The sequence below is a fragment of the Paroedura picta genome, chromosome 10, assembly GCF_049243985.1.
Source record: "Paroedura picta isolate Pp20150507F chromosome 10, Ppicta_v3.0, whole genome shotgun sequence".
Classification (NCBI taxonomy): Eukaryota; Metazoa; Chordata; class Lepidosauria; order Squamata; family Gekkonidae; genus Paroedura; species Paroedura picta.
In genome coordinates this window covers 52,927,727-52,952,718 of record NC_135378.1, presented here as the reverse complement: position 1 = coordinate 52,952,718, position 24,992 = coordinate 52,927,727, and the positions used below count along the sequence as shown (strand labels likewise).

The 24,992-nt window shown below is 43.4% G+C and overlaps 1 protein-coding gene across 3 annotated transcripts in view; it reads right to left on the bottom strand.

Annotated features, from left to right (window-relative positions):
- SLC10A7 (solute carrier family 10 member 7) overlaps positions 1-24,992 on the bottom strand; it is a 163,753-nt gene that overhangs the window by 8,670 nt on the left and 130,091 nt on the right. For all 3 annotated transcript variants that reach the window (XM_077300164.1, XM_077300163.1, XM_077300162.1), the window contains 2 exons: positions 24,070-24,121; positions 22,383-22,456 (listed from right to left, as the gene is read on the bottom strand). In XM_077300164.1, coding sequence (XP_077156279.1) covers positions 22,383-22,456; positions 24,070-24,121 — 126 coding nt within the window. The remainder of the gene's footprint in view (positions 1-22,382; positions 22,457-24,069; positions 24,122-24,992) is intronic.

Here is a 24,992-nt window from a genome sequence, read left to right as displayed (position 1 = left end):
TTTCTTGGCTTCCGGCAGAAAACGGACATACACCCTCCCTCACTCTATGATGTTTAGTAAGTTCTGGTTCTTACCAAATTTTCACACCCACGTAGCAAATATGTCTATGGTTTCCTGCCATGTATGAATTTTATAATACAACATAAAGCTCCTGCTCTCAAAGTTCTTTCCAAATTAAAAAAAAACCTGAATCGTTTGTTGTGAAATAGGGTGGCCATTTTGACTCTGGTTAATGTGTCTATGCGGCGGGTGGGGGGTGGGAGTGGGGAAGAGCTGGAAGAGAATGCTGAACAGCACTCCAGTTTCAAATGGCAGGTTGGACTGAGGATCCCAACAGAACCTCTTGTGGTCAAAGAGGAGACTTGTGTTTTAGCGCAGTGGTCCCCAACCTGCGGGCCGCGGCCCGGTGCCGGGCCATGAAGGCCATGGCGCCGGGCCGCGGCTCCCTCTCCCCGCCCCCCCGCATTAAAAAACTTCCCAGGCCGCAAGCTAGCGGCCCGGGAAGCTTCTTACTGCGGGAGGGTGGGGAGAGGGAATCAGGGCCGGCTGCGCCCGTGTGGGCGCGGCCTGATGTGCGGGCGCGGCCCGCGGGGCGCAGCCCGATGCGTGGGTGCGGCCCGCGGGCACAGCCCACGAGTGCGCGCCCGTCGCGTGGGCGCGGCCCACGGGCACGGCCAATGCGTGGGTGTGGCCCGCGCGGGCCGCGCCCCGATGCCCTGCCGGTCCCCAACCTCAGAAAGGTTGGGGACCACTGTTTTAGCGGACTTCAAAACTTTCTGCATTTACCTATAGTGATCACTACTTTTAGCATAACCCTCTCTATGGTCAAACTAGACCTGAACAGATCTGCCCAGTAAATTTTAAAAGGCAAAATGCTACTATGTAAATGAGACAAGGAAGAGAAAGGGCTCAAATATCTGCATCTTCAAGATTTTACCAATGGAAAACAACTGCAGGTCAACTAGGACTTTAACAGCGACATCAATCTTGCTATCTGGAAATTTTTCTAGAGATGGTCAGGAAGCCTTCTTGATCCATCAGCCTCAAAGGGTAGGACCTCTTAACTGGTTTTCCATCTCTGGAAAGGTTATGAATGTCTGAAATCCACCAGGTGATGGTTGGTTCTTAGCAAGGGCAGAGAAGAAAAGCCCTATCCCCTTTACCGTTCCATGTACATTATTCCTGGAGAATAGAGATAATATGGTGTTATATGGTATGCTCTACTATACACATAGGGATCATAATGTTCTGGGTTGTCAAGGGAGAAATGAAATCCCATCAATATGGTCTCAGGATGAATGATGAAATCCAGAAAGACCAAGTATACTGAGATCCTCAACATGAAATCTGAGACTGCATTTATCACTGGACAAGGGAGTGGATGATGCACTAACAAAAACCCTGACTGCTCCAAGACATTTCCCAACTTTAGGTAAATACACTGAAAGCAGGGACCCTGGCTGACCAAGCACTTGGTGAGAGTTTCTCTCCCCCCCCCTGCCCAATAAGCTAAAGATGCTGCTGCACCAGGAAACCTGAAGGGCACAGCTGGGAGAAACTGACTACTCTTTCTTTGCCAAGCCAGGTCTCCAGAATGTATATCAGGTCAGCCTCCTCATCCAGAGTTAGATCACTTCCTTACCTTTCCCCTTTGACAAATTTTATAGAAAGCTGTTTGATCATATCCTTGACCCTTTTTGTTTACACGTTGGTATCAAAGTATGCTATTGAACAGCCCTGATTCTTTCATTAGGCAAGGCCATTTGGGACCCCATGGGGAGTCCTCCAGCACAAATTATATTAATATAATTAGTAAACGCAGGAGAAGATCTGCAGTCCAACCACTTGATCCCCAGGTTTCCTCTTCAGTCCCATTAAACTTCCATTTACACCCATGAATAAAATTTACAGGAATCTTGAGAAGGTAGAAAGCTACTTCAACGTTGCTCATAGTCTCTTGACTCCATCCGTAAATAAATAACATGGACCATTAAATATCACAGGCAGGTTTTTCTTTTTATTTCTTCTATGCTGTCCTCTGTAGTACCTTCCATGGTGCCACCTTACTCACTGTTGCTGGGTTGCATACACCAACCTGTGAGGGACTGGCTTACAGGTGGCTATCCCTTAGTGGCAGGACAGTTGCATGAATTGCAGAATCATAAGAGTTGGAAGGTACCTCCAGGCTCATCTAGTCTAATTCCTTGCAGAATGCAGAAAATCCATAGCTAACTGCTCTCCACAGTGACCTGAATTCCATGCCCAAATAATGCCCCCCCCCCCACCAGAATCATTGGCCAGACTGGCCTGGAAGAAATTTGCCCTCTGATCCCAAAGTGGTGATCGGCATTTCCCTGGACATGCCAGAATGGGCCAAAAGAGCCAAGTACCAACAAAATCTCTTCTTCCCACCCACTTACAATCTTCCTAAATTCATAGAGATGGGTTTTGTTTTTAATCTTCCACAGTCCACACACTCAAGTTGGGAGTGGAGGGTCATAGATGAAAACAGGGAGCCCTACTCAGTGATTCTGTGACATGCTATTTCCTGGTATGCAAGACCCTAATTCTGCCCCAAGCTTGGCCCACATGACTGCAAGCAGCCATCTCCAAAATATTTGTCTAACCTCATACATCCCTTCCCTCCCACCTCTTTGTGACCATGCCCTTTTCACTTCCCCAGGTCCTTTAAGAAAATGTCCCACTGCCCTTCCATACCTTACGTTGACTGTATAATAATTCTTTTAAGCAAGCAAGATATTAAGGTATTTTCAAGAAAATTTAAAACCAAGTTTCAAAATAAAATCTGCAGCTATAGAAATGAAGGAAATAAATTTTAATGCTCTAAGGTACTGATGCTATGTCACCATGGCTGACAGGATCTGAGCAGGCTTCAGGAGATGGCATTTGACTTTATGGAAGTGAGCACTCTCCACGCATTTACAATTTTACAGGGGCTTCAAGCTGTCATGCTGAAAAGTGTTTATAAAACATTAATCAAAAATGCCTCTTTAATACAATGCATTGTCTGAAAGATGTTAGGAGGCACATATTGTAAATGGATTCTTTTTTTCTGACTAAAGTAATTTCTACCAAAAGCATTCCCCCATTGCTGTTCAAGTACACAGAGAAGAGAGATAAAGAGCACTTTCTCAGCACATTACTACCTGATCCAAACACTGGGGAAATCACTAATGTACGGCACGCCGTCTTTCCATGTCACACATGACACATTTGTCTAAAATCACCCAGCAGAGCTTGATGTGGCAGCCTCTTCCTTTGCTGAGCTTTCAACTGACATCTGCCAAACAAGACCTTCAAGCAAGAGCCTCCTTGCTTGAACAACGAACCAAGAGTTTCCTTTCATCCTATACCCACGATGAAAAGGATAAAACAATAAGAACTGGCACTCAGGTTCTCTTCCGCCCCACATTTTATGTTTATTTTATGCTCCTGAATTCCAGCACTTCCGTTAGAGTAGGCATTTGTCAGTTGCTGTTGATACTGCTAGGATTCAAGGGAACTTCGCTTTGCTCCTAACAAAATATTTGCCATCTTTCACATATTGTGCATTTTCAAACTGGATAAAGCCCATTCTAGCAACTACTCTAGAATTTAGATCCCCTCAGGAAGATAATAGCCCACAAAGGGCTACTGTTTTGTTTTATTAAGATAGTGGGGAGCTTCTGCCAATCATTAAAAAAGCAGAACCAGCTTATTCACAGACAAGTCAGAGATTTCTACATATTTGACTTCCTGAACTGAATCTGACTTTGTAAATTAACCATAAGAAAAAGGGAGAAATGCCTTACTGGGTCTGGGTATGCTCCAGGAAGCACAGAGAGAGAGAGAGAGAGAGAGAGAGAGAGAGAGACAGTGGCGATTAGCAATTCCCTGGGTATATAAGGAAGGGCCACAAGAGACAAACACTGACACATCCCTTCTGGCCCATCTAAGTTCACAAAACCAGCATTTCCATCTAGCCTCTGCTTAAAAACATCTGTATACTTGAAACTCCCTAGATAAGTAGCAAAAATATTAGTCTGTAATTTAAAAAGAAATAGCTCCCTTATTGATAGCCTACACAGGACTGATCATGTTCATTGCCTGAGAACAGATGAGTCAGTAAATGAGGGGAAAGAAAACAGAGAGATGGAGGCAACTGGACTGCTCTGGCACTTTATAGCTTATGGAATCTGAGAAGGTGGAGTATGAAGTGAGGGGAGATACAGCTCTCCAATAGCTGACGCTTCCTTCCAAATGATTCCTTATAGGCCCCAGATTGTTACTTGTGTTCCTGAATTACATGCCAAATCCCTTTTGCAGTTATACTGGGAATCACATATCTTTAACCACTTCTGCGGAGCGGATTAAATAAAAGGGTAAGGCCACCTGGGGAGGAGTTAGGGCGGGCCCTGTCTGGGATAAAAACTCGGAGAAGCCAATCAGGAGCCGCTAAGCGGCTCCTGATTGGCCCCTCCAAGTGTCCAGCCAGGGCCAGCCAGCCAATTAGCTACTTGGCCCAGCCTCACCTGCCCTGGCTGAGGACTTGCCAAACAGACTGGACAGCCAGCCCGCGCGGTAAGTCCTCCGGCCTGCCCTCTCCTCCATCTCGGGAAAGGAGCAGGGACACCGTGTCAAAGACGAGGCGTCCCTGCTCCTTTCCCTCCCCAGGTCCCCACTTCCAAAGCCTTCACCGTGGGGGGGGGGCACCTCCCGCCGGCCTTCTCTGGGCCCCAGGACCAGCCTTGCCACGGCGAGCCTGCTCCCGGGACCAGAGAAGGCTTCAAAAGCCTTCAGGGTGGGTGGCGGGGCGGCCGCCGGCCTTCTCTGCGCCCCGGGAGGAGGCTTGCCGCCGCGAGCCTCCTCCCGTGGTGCAGAGAAGGCTTTGAAAGCCTTCAGAGTGGGTGGCAGGGGCGGCCGCCAGCCTTCTCTGCGCTCTGGGAGCAGGCTCACCACGGCGAGCCTCCTCCTGGGGCGCAAAGGCTTCAAAACCCTTCAGGGTGGCTGGAGGGGGGGGGGCGGGTGCCAGCCTTCTCTGCGCCCCGGCACAGAAGGCTTCAAAACCCTTCAAAACTCCAGGACTGCCTTCGCCCTGCGAAAGCTTCCCCAGGGACAGGTTCCCGTAGTGCCCATTTTATTTAGATATAAAATGGGCTTTATTTCTAGTTACTTAAATATATGGCATAACAGAAACTTATAGGATGTGGATGTGCTATCTGGAAATAATGGGAAAATCTCCATCCATCAACAAGAACTGATATTGTTGAGTCCACCTAGGCTGAAAAGGCCATTTGGGAGGCCATCACAGGTGACATAAATAAAGATCTACAGAGGTCCAAAGTGTTAGTTATAGATGCTCATACATGTAGATATCCACAGACCATTTAAAAAACTGTTTTTTTTCTTTTTAGAGAAATTAAAATGCAGTCCTTTAATGACACAAGTATGTTTCACCATAGCTGAAGACTGTTATGTAACAATCTGTAGGTCAGCTGAACAGTCCTGTGGAGTTGGGCATTTATGTCACACAGCTGTACTCCAGGACAGCATAATAAAGCCCGACTGGAAGCCAGATTGAAATGCATATGGATTCACTCAACCTTGCTCAATTTCCTTTTTCACTACAGCGTTGGTCACACTTTTTTTCCTATGCATTTCCCATGATCCTCAGCATAGCCCCATGGTGGTCAAAGTGGACCTCTCTCCCCCCTTTTTTACTATAGGAAAAGCTGCCTAGATTCAACCCATTCTCTCTTCATAAAATTTGGAGTTACACATCCACATCCACTTAAACACCTTGCCCAAGCATAAGAGATGTTCATCATTGGCTGAGCGATGTTCAAATAACTTGGGTCCAGGAACTGGTCTTCAGATAGGATCCAGATAATAAATGTGTTTTGGTTATATAGGCACTGACAATTCTTGAGGCTCCTCATTACAGTAACTGTTTGTTTGCTACTACTTACCAAAGTGGAGTTTGACCACAATTAATTGACTGGGTGTTAATATGGGGATATCTTTTGTTGTTTCCAGGGGACAAAAAGGGGCAAGCTGTATGGAAGTTGTCAAATTACTACATCTGGAGATACTATTGTTGGCTTTCTGAGAAACTTCAGACCAAAGTTCCCTAAGTGTATTTCCATCAATACTGGCCAGTATAGCATTTATGAGTGAATGCATCAAAACATATTGCTAAATCCGTAAGTATTAATGAGAGTATTTCTCCTCTGGTGATGGCTGTATGGTGACCATCCATCATTGCAACATAAATTGTCATACAATATGAAGTTTCAATAGGGCAACTGTTGGTGACTAATCAGGGGATTTTTTAGGTTACAAACTTCTAGATCAGTGGTCCCCAACCATTCCAAGGCTGGGGACCGGCAGGGCATCGGGCCGCGCCCGCGCATCGGGCCGCACCTGCGGGCCGCGCATGTGTGATGCGCGGCCCGGCCCTGATTCCCTCTCCCCGCCCTCCCGCAGTAAGAAGCTTCCCGGGCCTGGGAAGTTTTTTACTGCGGGGGGTCGGGGAGAGGGAGCCGCGGCCCGGCGCCATGGCCTTCGCGGCCCGGCACCGGGCCGCGGCCCGCAGGTTGGGGACCACTGTTCTAGATGAATCAGGATGAGCAATTTTATTTTTTGTGATGATGCAACACCAATACGATAAACACTTTCCCAATATATTTGGTGTCAAAGGGAATAAAAAAGGACACAAAATATGAAATTTGAGCTGTAATATTTCTCTTCATCCAAAACAGCTTTGTACATGTTTATTTGGAAGCCAGCCAAGGAAAGGGATTGTGTCCCCAAAACTGTTAGTTCAGTCTTGGAACTTCACATTTTAAGAAACACGGGGCAGCTGCCCAAAATGATACTGTTGTGATGCTTATTGCATGGCATGAAGCACTCATATTATTTTCCTGGCCTGCAACCTGGTGACCTGGACAGTGACAGGGGAAATGCCCCATTGGACAATGTCAGGATGTAGTCAAAATTTGCTATATATCCAAGAAGGCAGGAGGACAAAGTGCAGGGATTGTGTTTCTGGCAGCAGACCTGCATTTTCTGTGCTAGCATAAAACAGAGGGAAATTCCATAACTGGAAATATATCCCTGGAAGGCTAAATATAGATATTATTATGAAAGCCATACAGCTATTTTGGGATTCAAAATAATTATTTCTATAAAACTCTCTATGACTGTCTACAAAATCCATGGAGGAGGAAGATCACCAAGTTTTTAAAAAATCTTTTGTTTCATATGAAAAGCGTTTTTCAATCAACAATTGGGGGTGGAGTGGATAAAGGTGAGATGTATTGTCCAAGCATGTTTTCCACTAATAGGTTTCAATGGCTGAGATTCCAAGGAAGCTTTAATGGGAGCAAGCCACACTGAAAAACAAGGGATTTACTTCTGAGTACATATAACTATTTCATTGTGGTTCCCATAGAACAGAACAGATTGCTCCCATAGTTCACAAGTGCCACGGAAAGATCTTAAATATATAGGCGAGTGCCTTTTTAAATAGAAACAAAAACAGTGAACAGGCTGAATGTGGAGTCCTGGTTTTTCAATGGGTATTGCTCAGCCTGTAAATGTTTAATGGATGGCCTGAACAATCTCTCCAGATGTTAACAATGAAAGTTTAAATGCTGATGTCTAAAGATCCTTGCCTCAGATTTAAAAACACCTACACCTGACTGCATTGTATATTAGGGCATTTAAAAATGAATCGTCACTATGAACCTGTTTTGAAAGCCTTAAAATGAGACCACAGCCTGTGTAAATGTGGAGGGCTAGCTGAAATAATGATTTAGACTGCAACAGCCTTTACACCCCGTAACTGTGGCCTGACTTCTTTCTCCTTCATATCTTCCACTTGAGCACTGCTATCAAAGCAGAGAGCACTCTGCACTACTAAGTTAAAGTCTGCAGAAAAATCCACGAAGTATTCACAAAATACCTCATTTATGAGAAGGATAAAGCATATAGAAAAAACAATTATCAATGTTAGTAATGGAGAACTCAGACTGCGTCAATTTTATTTTGCACTGGATAAAATTATTTTCTCTCTTCCAGAAAAGTTCCTAAGAATTTGCAAATGCTTCTTTTGAGCAAACAAATAAGTTAATACATGAATAAATACAAATACAACTTGCAGGAGCATTTAAGCTCATTCTCTCCAACTTTGCTCCTTCCCATCTCCCCTCCAGTTTCCTCCCGCCACCTCTTTCTTACTCACTCTCTCTCCTCCACACTTGTCAGTTTGTTTCTGCCCCCCATCATTCTCCTGGCCTCCTGCTTGCCTCCTGCCCCCCCCCCTGCAGCAGTGGAGACAGCAACTCTCCAGGAATCACAACAGATTCCCCAACTACAGGGATCAGTTCCCCTTAGAACTGCCAGCTCCATGTTGGGAAATTCCTGAAGATTTAAGGGTGGAGCCTTGGGAGGGTAAGGTTTAGGAAACCATTTTATCCAGGGGAACTTATCTCTGTCATCTGAAGATTAGCTGTAATTCAAGGTGGTCTCTAGCCCTCACCTCAAGGTTGGAAATGCTAATTTCCCTGAAGGAAATGGCTGGTTTGGTGGTGTAGTCTATGCCTCCAACTGGATTCTTGTGGAGTGGTCAACCCTATCTCCTTCCCATCCAATAATCAACCTTCCTTTATTTGTCCCTCTGCCTTAAGATGTCTCCCCTCCCCTCCCTATCCAGAAAAACCGTGGCCCAGTTGCATGATGCCAGAACTTGTGGGAGGGTACTTAACTTTCCTCTTTCCCCCTCCCCACACTTTCCCTCTGGCAGCCCCCATATTCTCTTGCCTTTACCTGCCTCATTCTCTCTTTCTCAGCCATTCACCAACTTAAATGTTAATTGCTTCCCATCTTCAGCTATATTTATTGTCAGAGGAAAAGCTCGTTGCACCCAGGAATACAACAGGCACTAGCATGTACACCTGGCTCTGTGACCTTCCTGGATTCCGGCTCCCCCCCCCCCATTCAATCATGAGATTCAGTGTGGTGAAACAGTTAAAGAGTAGCAGACTTTCCACCCGTCTCCCAAAGTCAGGGTGGGCCAATCAGTTAGGGAGGTGTCTGTACCTCTCAGATTCTAGTCCAGCAATTTAACCACTATTCCACCCTATTATTTTAACAATGAGAGCAGCTGTAGCATTCTGTATGTAGCGTTCTGTACTATGTTTTGTAACAGCTTAAGAGAACCAGTTTTTAAAAATACACCTTTTAAAACTCTACCCTCTACTTTTTTAGTAGCTGGAGTAAACTCTATTCAAAAGGATGCACAGATCTACTTATGCTTGTGACTGTGTCTAAGAGACATCTGTAGCCTATATGAGCTCCGAATAAAGGGATCTTGAGTTGGGGTCAAGTCTGGATGTCTCCATGGATGCCCATCAACAATCTGCTATATATAATTTGCCATTTTTAACGAGAGGATAGATTAACTGCACTTCTGAAGGGGGAGTGAGTGGGGATGTGTTTTCCCTTTACATTTAAATACAAGATTTTGAGAGAGAGAGAGAGAGAGAAGGAGAGATTTATAAAGAGCTGAAAACTTGCTGCTGTCACTGAAAACCTGCAATCTGGTTTTTAGTGTCTGATTCAATTAAGTGCACATCTGGGAAGACACAGACGCAAATAAATAATTGGAGAGGTGCAGCTCTGAAATGACAATTGTTATTCATCGATCCCTTTCTGCAAGTGGAGATTGAGAGACGTAAACTTCAAGCGAATGTGATCTCCAGGGTGAGATTCTTCAGTTCAAACACAGTAAACAACTGTTGTTCTCTGATGCACATTTTAGTACTGCTGGAGGCAAGCTTTCTAAATATTAATTCAAAACCTACTACAGGCAGACTGCAGAGATGAAGTGAGAGCATTGGGGAAGCACTCTGGTGCTGGCTTTCCTGCCCACATCAAAGGTTTATTCAAAGAGCATGCATTCCAGGTCAAATGCAAAGCTCATGTGCCCAATTAAAAGGCATAATTCCATATGCGCATTTTGGAAAACGAGGGCACACGACCCACCCTTCTTAATTAACTACATTTCCCATCTCCCATAATGCTGTTTTTCTTTGCTTTGCAGTAATGGAAAAGAAGTTTTCCAGTTTATGACCTATTATGCACCGTTGTTTTCTCTCACTTTCACTGTGCAGGTCCATCAGGTTTCTTTGTCATTCTGCATAGATCTTTCTTCCTTCAACAATCAGTTCACTTGCTGGCTGCTATTTTCGCTGGTTTTTCTGAGAGTGTTTTTGTGCTGATTCTCCTCTTCTTTTGATTCTGAGGCAAAGGAAATTTAAAAGCATCCAGATGCCCTCAGATTATCCTCCCACAACCTTTTGCTTCCCCTTGAAGGTCACTCCCCACTCACATCAAGGTCATTCCTCTCAATTTGAACCTTCCCCCCATCACCAGTCTACAAGCTCCGCTTTCCCCTTGTTTTTCTTTCACACAAGCAACATGAATCCAGTGATGTGGACTACAACTAGACTAGGACAGCTGAATTAAAACATAATTAAAATGATGGGGAGAATATTTAAAAGGAGCTGCATGAGGCTTAGTTCCCTGCTAGTATTAACATGAAAGGGGCAGTACACAGTGTCCCCCATGCAAAAAACAAACAAAAAGGATTTTAGAGCTGCATGTAAACAAAATTGGGGGGGGGGAGCATCAGTGTGGAATTAAACTGACATGAGATATAAAGAGAGAAACACTGGGATGGAAAGCCTCAAGCAGGGGTAGTCAAACCGCGGCCCTCTAGATGTCCATGGACATCTGGAGGGCCGCAGTTTGACTACCCCTGGCCTAAAGCTTTGAAAACATTTTTTAATGCTTTAGTGAAAAAAAGATTTGGGGGGGGGAGGGGGACAATTTTTGGTAGTCTCTGGAAGCCTAACATTAACATGGCAAGTGAGTCACATGGACAGGCTTTAGAAAACTGCCAACATCACAACAAGTGTGCAGGATCAAATTAGAGAATCAAAAAGAGAAAGCCATGCAATTTTGCAGGGAAGGACAGGATATTAGGGTTAGTATGCAGCTATACTAGGGCACTAGGGAATTTGGTGAAAATATCCCCCACACACGTACACACATATTCCTTCATATTATGAGATCGAGTGAAGGGAGGTGTATGAACTGGGAAAATGCAGTTCCATTCATGACTTGTGGCATGCCCAGTTCATGAAATACAAACTATCATGAAATTTTAAACGCTAAATAAACAGATTCCATTTGTGATATGGTAGAATGGCTCCCCAGCAAGCTAGAGACACCAAACTCACAGGGAATCTCTGGCTGACTCTACTCTACCTGCTCCCCAGGTTTGGTGAGTATTGGATTTGTGGGGACCAAGTTATGGTCTTACAAGGAAGATGTCCACATTCTCCATTGTTTCCAATGGAGGACAAAAACCCGATGAAATGTACTATTGCCCAGCAGAATCCATTGCCATTGTGGCAATGCATGTAAAAGAGGATTAATGTCAAACCAGAGAATCCCTGCAGTATAAACTGAAGGGAGGGACATGTTTTCAAGTTCAGCACAACCAGTTCAGTGTGTAGAATTCCCAGCAGAATCCAGTACTACTGTGACACTGTCAGCTTAAAAGGACTGATCTCTATGCCCAGTGTTACAAGAAACCCAGCAGAGGAGATTTTACAAACCCAACACAACTAGTTATAATGCACAGAATGCTCAGGTGAACCAGCGCCACTGGCACTGCAAACTTCAGTTCAAGTGCAGTTTCATGCCTATCCCTGTGTGACTCTTTCCCATTTTTCACAGTGGTTGATAACACAGCAAAGAATTCCCTAGTGCTCTGCAATATGGAAAACTAGTAATCAAGCCCGCTGTAATCAAAATACAACGGGTGCTAGGCAAGGAAGCCTCCGGCAGTCGCGCACAGCGCGGCTGCCAGGGGCTCCCCGGCCGGCGGCCTGATGCGGCGAGAGGCGCTTCGCGTAGTGCGGCTCGCAGTTGCTCCCTTTCGTCAGGGCGGGAATCGGCGAGGCCAATAGTCTATCCAGAGGAAGGGGCCAATCGGCACCCTTCCTCATCCCGGACAGACCCCGCCCTAACTCCTCCCCCTAAGCCCTTACGGCTTTATTTAGTCCGCGGCGCCCGTGGCGCCACGTGATGTGTTAAGATGGGGCTTTGTAGCTGCTTGTCAGTTTCAAAAAAGTCTTGTCAATTTCAACACTCTGTTTTCCTCCTTTGCCTGCAGTCCCTTCTGCTCTCTGTCATTCACTGAACTAACACTAAAATGCATGTGCAAAACCTGAACCACAAGAATTCAAATGGAAGGTGCTTACTGGATGCTACTGGGCAGCTGTGATATGGCAATTGTGTAATTTGCTTTAAAAAAAACTTTGGACAACCCCTCAAGTCACGAGTCATGTCCCACCCACAACATAGAAAAGCACAGTTTTTTTTTTAAATTGTAGCTGCGAAATAAATAACCTGGAGGAAAAAGAATGGTGAATGAGAGGGGCACAGAATCTAAAGTCAAGATTAAAGGCTTTTTACTTTGAAAATTTGTAGTAAGGTGTGTGTGTGTGTGTGTGTGTGTGTGTGTAATGGGCCTGGACAGTTCTGCTGCAGTTACAATGTAGTTAGAAAGAGGAATAATCCAGCAGGGTCAGAAATAGGCAGTCTGAAGGCATATTGGGGCTGGTATTCCCAGAGCCAACATATTAGTTTGGAAAGAACTATAAGGATTGGGGAGTGGGGGGACCCAGGGATCAGGAATGAAACTCTTAGATTGTGAACAACTACCTGGGGTAATAATGGTACATTCTAGAATCTTGTGGGTGTGTGACTGCAAAGGATCAGCCAGCATTGTTCAGTAATCAGACCAGCACTGCGTATGAATGTGCTTCTCAGATTACGAGCACCTTTCCCTTTTCTTTTGAAATTAGACAAAACCCCCCAATTAAACTAATATTTAAAAGAAGGAGTCTATTAAGAACTGTATAGAGGCAGACCTACAAATTTGAAATTGACAAGCTAAAACCCATGTGATTTCATCACTGAAGAAAGAAAGGTATTGAACTTCGTGAATCACTCACCTCTTTTGTTTTTGGCACTTGGCTAAAGGTAAAGGTAAAGGTATTCCCTGTGCAAGCACCGAGTCATGTCTGACCCTTGGGGTGACGCCCTCCAGCGTTTTCATGGCAGACTCAATACGGGGTGGTTTGCCAGTGCCTTCCCCAGTCATTACCGCTTACCCCCCAGCAAGCTGGGTACTCATTTTACCGACCTCGGAAGGATGGAAGGCTGAGTCAACCTTGAGCCGGCTGCTGGGATTGAACTCCCAGCCTCATGGGCAAAGCTTTCAGACGGCTGCCTTACCACTCTGCGCCACAAGAGGCTCTTACCACACTTGGCAGTTGGCTAGGTAGCATCAAATGAGGGTCAAAATGAACAATCATGATCACTAGAACAAGGAGGATCGATTATCCAAGAGCAACGATACTGCAACAATTTTAACCACTGCAAATATAATGGCTTAAGGTAGTGAGAAAGTTTTTGAATTCCAAAGAATTCTTCTTCAGTCTGGATGTTCAGGAGAGGGGGGGGGGGAGAGGGAGAGAGGGAGAGGGAGCAAAGAAATAGATGTTTCAGGGGAAAAGAAGGCAAACTTCCACAGACAAAACTTTCTAATGATTTTTCAGTGGAATATAGGAGGTGTCACACAATTTAAGTAAAGGCCCTGCTACATACAAACATTTTAGAATGCCCCAAGAGTACAGGGATAGAGATTCAAGATACTCCTGGTGTTTATGTTTTCAAAAGGGGCACAATACTTCATCTGGACCATTACAAATGGAAGATTTAAAGCTTGTCTTCATGCTAAGAAACGTCTCCCCCCACACACGCAATGCACATCTAGCTCAAAGAAAAGTCTCAAAAATTTGCTGATTTATTTGTGACATTTTATCTGGTCCCAGTAAAATGTATTACACCCCCAGAGCTTATTATTTTGCTCTAATGGACTGTTAAGGCAAACAGGCTTATATATTTATACAGAGAAATTCCTTAATTCAAGCTAGGAACCACCCATTTATAAGTATTTTTACACATTAAGATTTTGTAATCTCACCTGGATAAGCTTAAAACACACTTAAAACACACGCAGACTCAAAATAACCATGTCACAATCAAACAGCCAAGACAATAAGTTTGAGTGTTCCAGAGGCAAAAGCTATTGCACCGGTGAGATCATAAAAAGAACCTGTGGCCAATTCCTGATTCTATAAGCCACACCAATTCCTGAGCATTTGGTGACCACATGAACTTGACATACACACCTGTGCTTAAGCAACAGCCAACAGCAACTCTTACCTTTATATAGGAAACATGAAAGACGCAACACTTAACTACAATGCTGTTTTAAATTTGAAACATGGAGGGCCTAGTGTAGCCAAAGTTAAGCTTTTCCATGTTTCATTGATTTGAGTGGCTCAAAGTTAAATAAATAATATTATAAAATACTTATTGCCAGGATTTATAAATTGCTGTCTGATTGAACACTGAAGGTACTTAAACCTTCTGATGAATCTGCCCCACTGGCAAACTTGTAGCAGGCAGTTCCTACTCTATAATATACACAGTTAACTCTGCCAACAGGCTGGGGTTGCTCACAAGCACAGAGAACAGCCCCTGCAGTCTTGTCCGAGGTGAACTATCCAGATAGCTGTGGCACTTCCTCTAGGGCCCCCTTCTCCTCTAGAATTAACTCCAGGGAATGACATCATGTCAGGCCTTCCAGATGCATTATGTGAAGCCATAGCTCAATGTCATTTTCAATAGCCAAGCTTATAATTAAAGGTCAAATAGTCACTTCATCTGCAATCAATCAATAGAAGAAGTACTAATACCAAGCACTAATCAATCAATGGCAAATACACTAATAAAAGCCATGAATCAAATGTCTCTGTTTCATGTGTTTGCATGTACTGTGCATGGATGTTGCAAACAGAGGGAGGGAGAGAAAGAACAAGATGCGAGCAAAAAGGCCTGAGGCACTGCTCAGATACCACATTTATTTTCACTACTGAGAGTGTATATCCCTAATTACCTAGTTAATGAAATACAAAAAAATAAAATGAAGTCACAGAGAGAAAATTATATATTCTTGTTTTGCTTTTAAATCCTACTAAATAAGTTCTATATCTGTCTATGAATGGCACTGGGTGATATTAAATGAAATGTCTGTCAGGCAGAGTAGGGAAGGCATCACTGATCTTACAAATTCTACCCATGTGACTTGATCCTTGAAGAAATGCAGGTACATCAACTATAGACCAAAACCCAGCATATGGGAGGGAACCACGCTTGTCTCAAGACTGAGTGAGAGACGCTCCATGGATCCAAGCCTAGGAAGTGGCAGGCACCCCCCTGAGCATGCCACATGTGGGAATTAGCTGGTTTCATAATACGATGAGGGACAGGCGCCTTCCAAGAAGTGCCTCCTCGTGCTTCTCTGATTTCCACTTCTAAAGCTTCAAAGCCGTCGTCTTTCCTCCTCCCTCTGCTGGTGCAATGCGCCAACCCCCAGGGATTAGACACACGGCACCCTGTGGAGGCTTCACATGCCAGAATGTGAAAAATCAGTTTAAGCTCCAAGCAAAACAGCTTTTGTTCCAGGAAGCCCCTAAGTGCTCTTGTTTGCTTATTGGTACTGGAGTTTTGAAGCCAGACAAAAGCCAACCTCAACAGCAGACTTAAAAAAGCGGCCCCCGAAGTTCACTGTTGCCCTTAAACATTCAAACATGGGTATTAAATGGGAGCTTGCTTGCATCTCCTGTGCCTGCTCAGGTAAACGACAGTACAACACTGTAAAAGACATGTTGTTATTCTCTATGAAGTTAACAGGGGGGGAAAAGTCTTATTGATTTCAGAGGGGGGAAAGATTTGGCCTTGGGAGCACATTATTATGATTAGACATGCTGAAATATTATTCAAGAACATAATGGACTTTAAATAGCAAACATCACAGCAAAGTTGCCAGAGGCCCCAGTCCATTTGTACTTGCTCACCAAAGATTTTGACTGTCCCTACCGAACTGCAGGAGCCTGCCCCATGCTACATGTCAAGGATACTGTAGAACAACACGACAAGCTGTGGGAATATAGATGGGATGCAGAAAGAAATGAGAATCTGCCCATCCATGCCTCTGAAACGCGGCCAGCAACAAAAAGCCTGAGAGATCTTTGTATCCATTTCCATTTTAGGGTCAGGGTCAACTCCGTGATGGGAAAAAATGGAATTTGATCTGGCTATATGGGTAGTGGGGTTAGTAGGCTGAGCCCAGTAATCAGCAGGAGGGTAAGTGTGTGTGTGTGTGTGTGTGTGATTCCCTGCCCTAACCTGGGGTTATGCTGGTCTGACAGGTAGCAAGGCTCTAACTGTGTGAAATAGTTAGGCAGCTTTCATTTCTACATCCTACATTTCATACTACATTCCTTATTGGAAGTTTGTCCATCATTCTCTAATTATGTAATCTAGTTTACTGGATCATTATTCCTTTACTGTCTTTATTGCATTGACTTTTATAATTCTGTAATTTTCCGCGAATCCCGACAAGAAAGGTAGAGGACAAATGCAGTAAATAATATATTTTTTAAAACCATCATCTTAAAGTTTACATTCTTCTTTTGATGGAAATCGTTACACGACTACTCCTTGCCATTTAACATGAGCATTAACGAAGCACAGAAAGCCAAATTCACAGGAAACAACCTCTCTGAAAGCAGACATAATTGTCATGCATTGGTTCAGATGAACTCAACAATCAAAGCTATTTATCCTAAATCATGGTAGAATTCTCAGCAGATTTACGACATTCCTCTCCCCTAATTGTTGGAATGTTCAGTATTAAGTAAACCATAGTCCATCCTTTGGTTTAGTCTATGAACCTAAAAACCTGACAATGCTGCCCTAAAAGTATCAAGGAAAATGTAATTATTTCTATATGTAATCTTGTAATTTCTCCAAGTAATTGGAGAAATGGAACAGACTTGAGTCTATCTTTAATTAGTTTAAAGTATTTCTATTCTGTTTTGGGGAATAAAGCTATCTCAAAGCATCTTACACCATAGTAAAATCACAATTATACCAACAATTTATAATATCAACATACATTCATCTCTACAACTACTAACCATCTACAGTATTCATACAGAAATTCAATACTTAGCAATCAAAGAGAATGCAAAAGCAAAATAATCTTTTAAAAATCAGCAGAAACCAAGAAGCCACAGCAGTACAGATAGCAAAGAAAGTCAGCTGCCCAGACATCATGATCTCAAAACTAATCAATCAAACTATGGGATGCCTTACATGAATTGGGAGTGTCGTCCCACTTAACCCACCTCATCAGTTCATTGTACACCAACCAGGAGGCCACAGTACAAACAATATATGGAGACACTGATTGGTTCAAGGTCAGCCAAGGAGTGAGACAAGGGTGTATCCTATCACCCTTTCTTTTTAACCTTTATGCAGAGTTAATTATGCAGAAGCTAAATCTGGAAGAATCTATGGATCGGAGTCAAAATTAGAAGTCGTAGCATCAATAATCTCTGCTATGCAGATGATACAACTCTCCTTGCTGAATCGAAGCATGATTTGAAGACCCTGATAAAGAGACTTAAAGAAGAAAGTGAAAAAGATGGGACTATACCTAAATATCAAAAAGACCAAGATCATGACAACTACTGGCAGTAGCACCAAAGTCACGTCTGATAATGAGAACGTTGAATGTATTGATGATTTCATCTTTCTTGGCTCTATGATGTCTAAAAGTGGTCGATGTGGCCATGAAATCAACGGCGCTGGGCTGGAATGCAATGTTAAGCATGAACCGAATATGGAAAAGTAAAGAAATCAGCCTTTAATACAAAGCGCTGGCTAGTCAACTCCATTGTCTTCCCCATAACAAGCTATGGATGCGAAAGCTTGACCCTGAAGAAGGAAGACAGGAGGAAAATAGATGCTTTCGAATTATGGTGTTGGAGATGAATGCTGCAAATAGCTTGGACAGCCAAAGTTACCAACAAGATAGTTTTAGAGAGGAGCAAACCAACTATCTCATTAGAAGGCAAGATATTACGGCTAAAGCTCACTGACTTTGGACACATCATGCAATCAAACTCGTTAAAAAAATGCGCGGCATGGTCAGTGGCAAAAAGAAACATGGTTGCCAAAGGATCCGCTGGCTCGACATGATCAAAGCCAATACAGGGATGACCATGAACCAACTAAAAGAAGCAGTCATTGACAGAAACATATGGCGAAAACTTTCCTATAGAATCCCTGCGGTTCGGACACAACTGAACGGATAACATCATCAATCTTTGTTGGTCTTAAAGGTGCTACTGGACTCTGATTTTATCATCAATCAACAATACAAAGAATATGAGAGAAAATATTTAAACTATTATCCTGAAAATCAACAGAGAATAGGACCAGATGAGTTTCATGTGGAAGGGATTTCCCATCTCACAACTTCACAGTGCTCTGAGGGGAAAGCCCTATTTACGAGTGGCAAGGATCTTACACCTGCTAAGTATCATGAAGTGCCAGCTGAATTCTATGGAGCAGTTTAACTGTGATGAAGACAGGGACTAACATGACTGCAGTTGAATTATGATTATTATTATTATTAATAATAATTTAATGTATAGAACACCCTCTCCGGTCAGACTCAGAGGTGTACAACATATTGTATACGTTCTGATAAAAATCATAAACATAATAAAAAGATACAACAGATAAAGCAACATCCTATTGCTCTGTTTGTTTTCTGCTTCATGGCTTGATCTATCTTTTGTCTTTCCAGCCATTGTTTGTGGTAAAAAACCGAAGGGGAGCCTACCTGATATTATTTGCTTGCCCCTGGCCTCAACCACATGCTTCGTGGAATAATGCTGTTTTGCAAGTCCTGCAGGACTTTGGTAGCTCCATCAGGGCCTGAGTTTCTGCCAGAAGTATATTCCACCAGACTGGGGCCAGAGCCGAACACATCTGGGACCTGGTCAAGGCCAGGTGCCCTTCCTTAGGACCAGGGACCACCAAAATATTAGCATGCAACAAGCTTAATGATATGAAGACATGGGGAGAGGCAGTCTCTTAGGTAAGCCTGCTAGTAGCCCTAGCAAGCAGGGCAGATCTAGTTGGCCAGAACATGCTTAGGTTGTGCCTGTAGTGACAAAACTTCCCATGGGATGACAAACCAGAAGGCAGCATCGTACTGTGCACTGGGAATGAGATTCATCACCATATGTATAGGACTGTGCACAATACCTAAGTGAGAGAATGTCCCCTCACATTAAAGTAGTTTTCAGGCTGGGGACCGGCGGCAGCAGGGAGGGCGATTGCCCAACCGCGCATGCGCATGCGCGGCAGAAAACACGCATGCGTATTTTCGCCCATGCATGGCACATGCGCGCTTGTGCGACCTGGCCGCATATGTGCATTGCGCGTGCGCGGCCCTGCTTCCCTCTCCCCCCCTCCCACAGTAAGAAGCTTGCCGGGCCGCAAGCTTGCAGCCTGGGAAGTTTCTTACTGCGGGGGGGGGCGGGAGGGGGAGCTGCAGCCCGGTGGTTGAGGACCACCGCATTAAAGTACACTGATAATGCAATCCTATGCAGAGTTAACCCAGTTTAAGCTTTCAATTGGCTTAGAGTGGAGTAATGCTCATAGTATTGTACTGTGAGAGGTACAATGCTGCACACTTGATCATGCCCTGTTGCTCATGGTATGGATGTGAGTACCAAACACACTTTCTGAATCCTTATGCTATAGTTCAATGAAAATGGCAACAAGGTGTCACCATAACTGAGACGGGATACAGCATGCCAGAGGCTCAGAATCATCACGTGGACAATTACTTAGCTGTACAGATGAACACGAACCACAAAAACCTAAACGAATCGATATGGTGAGTCACAAACTCAACCAGTTCATGTAGGTTCATGAGTCATTTAAAGCAGTAGTCCCCAGCCTCTTTATCACCGGGGACCACTCAACGCTGGGGACCACTCACCGGGGACCACTCAACGCCTTTTACTGAGGGGGTAGTTTACTCCCTCTACTCTCAACCACTGCCCTAGCGCTCTCTGATCGCTATGGTAATGTTTAAACATCCCTTCAAAATAAGATACAGACACGCCACAACAATGAAGTGTGTTGTAAAGGGCTGGGGGGGATGAAGTAAAGGGCTGGGGGAGGGAGAGAAGGCGTCCTTCGGGGCCCACCTCCAATTAGTCGAAGGACCACATGTGGTCTGCAGCCCACAGGTTCGGGATCGCTAATTTAAAGTTTCGACTCCTGCTTTCAGCTCACTGCAAATTTGGGCTGGTGAAAAGACTTCTCTCACTGGCTTTGCCTAATAAGCAGAAAAGAAGGGGTGAAGTGCCTCGCCCTCCTTTCTACTGGACCTGTTTTTCCCTGGTCAGGAGAAAGAAAGGGAGCAGTCGGGGGCCTGCTAAGGGGCAGTTCACCTGTTTGTTTCTGTTAGTCAGGGAGCGCCACGGCCAGCAGACAGCAGGGGATGAACTGCCTCTTGGGAGGCACTTTACCCCTTTCTTTCTGCTGGCAAGAGAAAGCCAGTGACAGAAGCCTCCCCTCCAGCCCAGGTTCTGACTCTCTTTAAACAGGCTGCACAAGAGAGTCCAAAGCTGTGCTGGCAGGGAGACTTCTTTCCATCAGCTCGGCTGCATTGGGCTCCCCTGTGCATTCCCTTTAAATGGTGCTGCGTAAGAGAATCTGACACTGGGCTGCAGGGAGATTTATATTCATGGGCTCAGCTGTATTGGGTTCTCTTCTACAATCCAGCTGACTGATGGGGCTCTGCTGTTTTTTGGGGGGCTATCTTCTGCCATCACTTTGAAGAACTGCACATACTGGCTTGAAACAGCTGAGTGGCAGGGAACAGAAAGCAGGGGTTTAAAAGGACCTGGAATCTCTTTAAACCCCTGCTTTCTGCTCCATTCACACCACAAACTGATTAAAAAGTTTGTGGAAGTATGCAGGGCAAAGTTCATGTTGAATTTTGCATCTTGGTTCAGTTCATGCCCATCTCTACTTAGCTTCATGCCCAACACAAATACCACAATGGAAAACACAATGGCTTTCATCCTGCCTAGTATGTTTGCAGGCGCAAGCACTCACACAGCAGACTCAAAAGACCTCCATGAAGAGGATCAGAAATCTCCCATTGGGGTGAGCTCATTGGCATAATCTGTCATCCTCCTCATGCCCATGGAAGTTCTAGGTGGAATCCAGAGTGCTAACTCCAATGTGGAGAAATGCCTACTTTAGCCCCTTAGCCCACAATATAGCTATGGCTAAATCCTGCTTCACTAGCTTAATGTCATGAACCCCTAGTTCCTGACCCGTAGTTTCCATTCCCTTTGAGGTTGTTTTGCTTCTTTATGCTCCCGGATCTCCCGCTGAGTTGAAGCACCTTCCTCGGTGCTCTTGGCAGTCCCCTCCCATCTCCTCCTTCAGGCCACTGATGCATCCATATATTTTATTCTTCCAACAAAAACGTTCATGTATACCTTGTGTGTGAGCACATGCAATTCTATGTACAACAGCAGTTTTGAATTATGACCTTGGTGATTTTTCAAACATGCACCTTAAAACTTTACACTACCCCCCTCCCCCCCAATTTTCTGCCTGCTATATAAGTCACGGGAACATAAAACAGCAACATGCAGCACTGCCTGTACATCCAAAGTATAACTGTAGCTTAAATAATTTATTTTGGGTGTCTACCTGAACTGTTATTGCAAGAGAATCTGGAGTGACGAGTAAGTCAACATTCTATGAGTATTGAGTTTAAATGAATACACACAGAGTCCAGAGACTTCTTCGGATAAATATGCTGATATTTGATAAAACGTTGCTGTCTTCATTGATATGTTTCTTTATATTGTAAATGGTCTGTGCAGTACAGTTTTGAGTTATAATAATTCTGCAGTTTGACTGTGCTGTAATAACTTAGAACGTAATCTAAAATGAACCACAAACTTTATCAATATTAGATTACAGAAGCAGAACATCAAAAAAATCTGATCGCTTTCTGTAAAGAAGGAACAGATTAATGGCACTGCAATACAATTATTCTATTCCCAAAGGAGGCGGTTGTGTTGTCTTCTGTGTAGAAAACATTTACTCGCCCTTTGCAAAAGTGTTCTCATGAATGTACTAATATTAATGCAATGCTTTTATAGTACATCTTGTCATGCTACTGAAATAACAGGGGGGAAAAACCCAGAAGACCACTTTCCTAATGTGGAGCTGTGATCCCATTCAAAAAGCCAACTCAGCTGCTTGCATGGACTTACCCAAGGTTAGAGATTTGTGAGTAGAGCAGAAAATAATAGCCACTGTGTCGGCTGGTGTGAAACCAGAGTTCTGCCTAGAAAAGACACAAAGAACATTCAAGGACTCTTACAACAAATATTGTGTTACTAACATAATGTACTGCTTAATGGACCCCCTAAGTTTGTTGTAACCACTATGATTAGTTTTCATGACAAACAATTCCACTCACAAATGCTCAGTAAGTTTTGATTCTTCTTTCCAATGATATCCTCAATTGTGGCAGTCCTTCCTGCATGAATGCTTATTTGGAAAAGAAGTAGTTTGAAACATCTTCTCGTGCAGCACGAGTTTATTTCAGCTGATTTTTACAAGTGTAAAACATGAGGTTAAAGCCACTTTAACCTAAAAGGTACGCTGCAAGACTCAGAAAGGTCCAGAAGAAACTGAGTGCCTAAGTCAGACTTTAGAACCAGTCCAATGCTAAATTTTTTAAAACGTCTCTAATATTCCAAACAGTACAGATCTTAACATACAATGAAATTGTTAACATTAATATAAATATTTGTTGGGAGTTTTTTTTGTCATGTTGGTATACAATATGCAAGACCAGAATCAACAAAACATACTGCAATCCTATTCTAATTATTTATGCTAGTTTATTTAAAATGTTTATTAGCTCCCTTTCTCAAATATAGGGCTCCAGGCAGCTTACAATATTCATAATATACATAGATTCTATTAAGAACATAAAACTAAAATTTAAAATCTCGTTTTAGGGATGCTTTAATCAAACGGAGTCCTAATAAAACTATATTCAGCTGTCTCCTGAAAACTGAAAGTGAGGAGGCCAGATATAACTCCTTAGGGAGATTGTTCCATATTCATATAATCACAGGGTGAGAATCATAGAGTTAGAATAGAATAGGCAAGAGCGCAAAAATAGTTTATAATGCATTATGTTAAACTCACCACTGGAACTTATAAATCATGGTCCATATATGAACAAAAAGGAGCTGGCCAGTAACTTATGGGGAGGGGAAGGGGAGGATCAGTGTTTCATGCCAGTTAAGCAGTAGATTTTCTAAGAACTTCATACATTAACTGCATGATAAAAAAATTATGATTTTTAATTTAAAAACTTTCATTGTAGAATGCCACAGTAACAAGATTTGGTGTTTCTTAATAGGGGTCCTATGCCCCCCCCCTTCAAGAGGCGTTGTACAATTCTTTGGAAACTTTGTGGGGAGAGCATCTGAGATTTTTGGTAATCCATAATGGAAGTTTGCTGTGTGACTCTGGGCCAGTCACACCTAACCTACCTATGTAAGTCTCATTGGGTGAAATATGGTGAAGTATAAATGTAATAAGTAAATTGATACATTGTTTTACTTGTTAACTTATTTATTGAACTCTTTCCAGTTGCATGGCAAATACTTTTTTTCACTATTCTGCCTCCTTCTTTCAGTTGTTATCTCTCATGTTGCAGGTGATGAGACCTGCTGATCTTATACCAAGGAGAAGTTGTGCAAGAGATCTTCTGTAAACCCATCTGTTACTTTTTGCAAACCTCAGTCTCTGTGAGAAATTACAACCCCCAGGCAAAATTTTGAGAGTTCTGTCTAAACCACAAAACAGACTATTCCCCCCACACACACACTGATCCCCTACACTTCTGTTCAGTTACACAGAGCTACTGAGGTTACATACCTTGTAGAAAAAAAGAATGTTAGCAGCATGAAGCCCAGCTGAATCGAAAATACTGAAAGAAAAGTTAGTTTGAAAAGCATTAATTTAATGTCCAATGTACGAAGGCACCTTCAAATATATATTTTAAATGTACATTTGTTTCTCAACAGGGAATGTTTCTCAATAGGGAATAAACTATTTATTTTGTAATGAATCAAGATAGACACAAATGTGAACTTATGTTTCTGAGGCAAGCAACAGCAGGGGTATTGCTCTGGCTCATATTTTCCCTCTCTCCCTGAACATTCCATGCCATGTGCATGAAGGGTTTGTATCCCCTTTCATATTACAGGAAACAACAAAGAATCATAAAGTTATAAACAGCATTATACGAAGTAAAATTTTTTTGATGCTACTCTGAACATTATTTAAATTAACTATAGAACAGCAGTTTGCAAACTTCTAAATGTAAAATTAAAACAGAAAAGGCTATAGCCAGCTAAAGAATTCACGCTCAGTTTGGAAATATACATTTTCATTAACTGATGATGCTGGGGTTTGAACCTGTGACCTTCTGCTTGCTGCAGATTCTCTACCACTGAGCCTTGTCTCCTTCCCTTGAATTTATGAAGCTGCCTTATACTGAATCAAACCATCATTCCATCAAAATGAGTCTTGTCTACTCAGACTGGCAGTAGCTCTCCAGGGTCTTTCCAGCATCCCATCACCATTTGCTCATCATCCATCAACTCTGCTTTTCATACTTAATTCCTTTTTTGGGAGGGGGGAGGTGTCTTTTCTGCTTCCAGGAATAAAAACCAAACCCAGGCAAAACTGTCACAATCTATCTTTTATTGGCATTCCATCCACCTATTTCTCCTCAGCAAAAATTCAAAAGATGTCACTCCAGCAGAAGACATTTTAATATGCAGCTCTTTCACTTA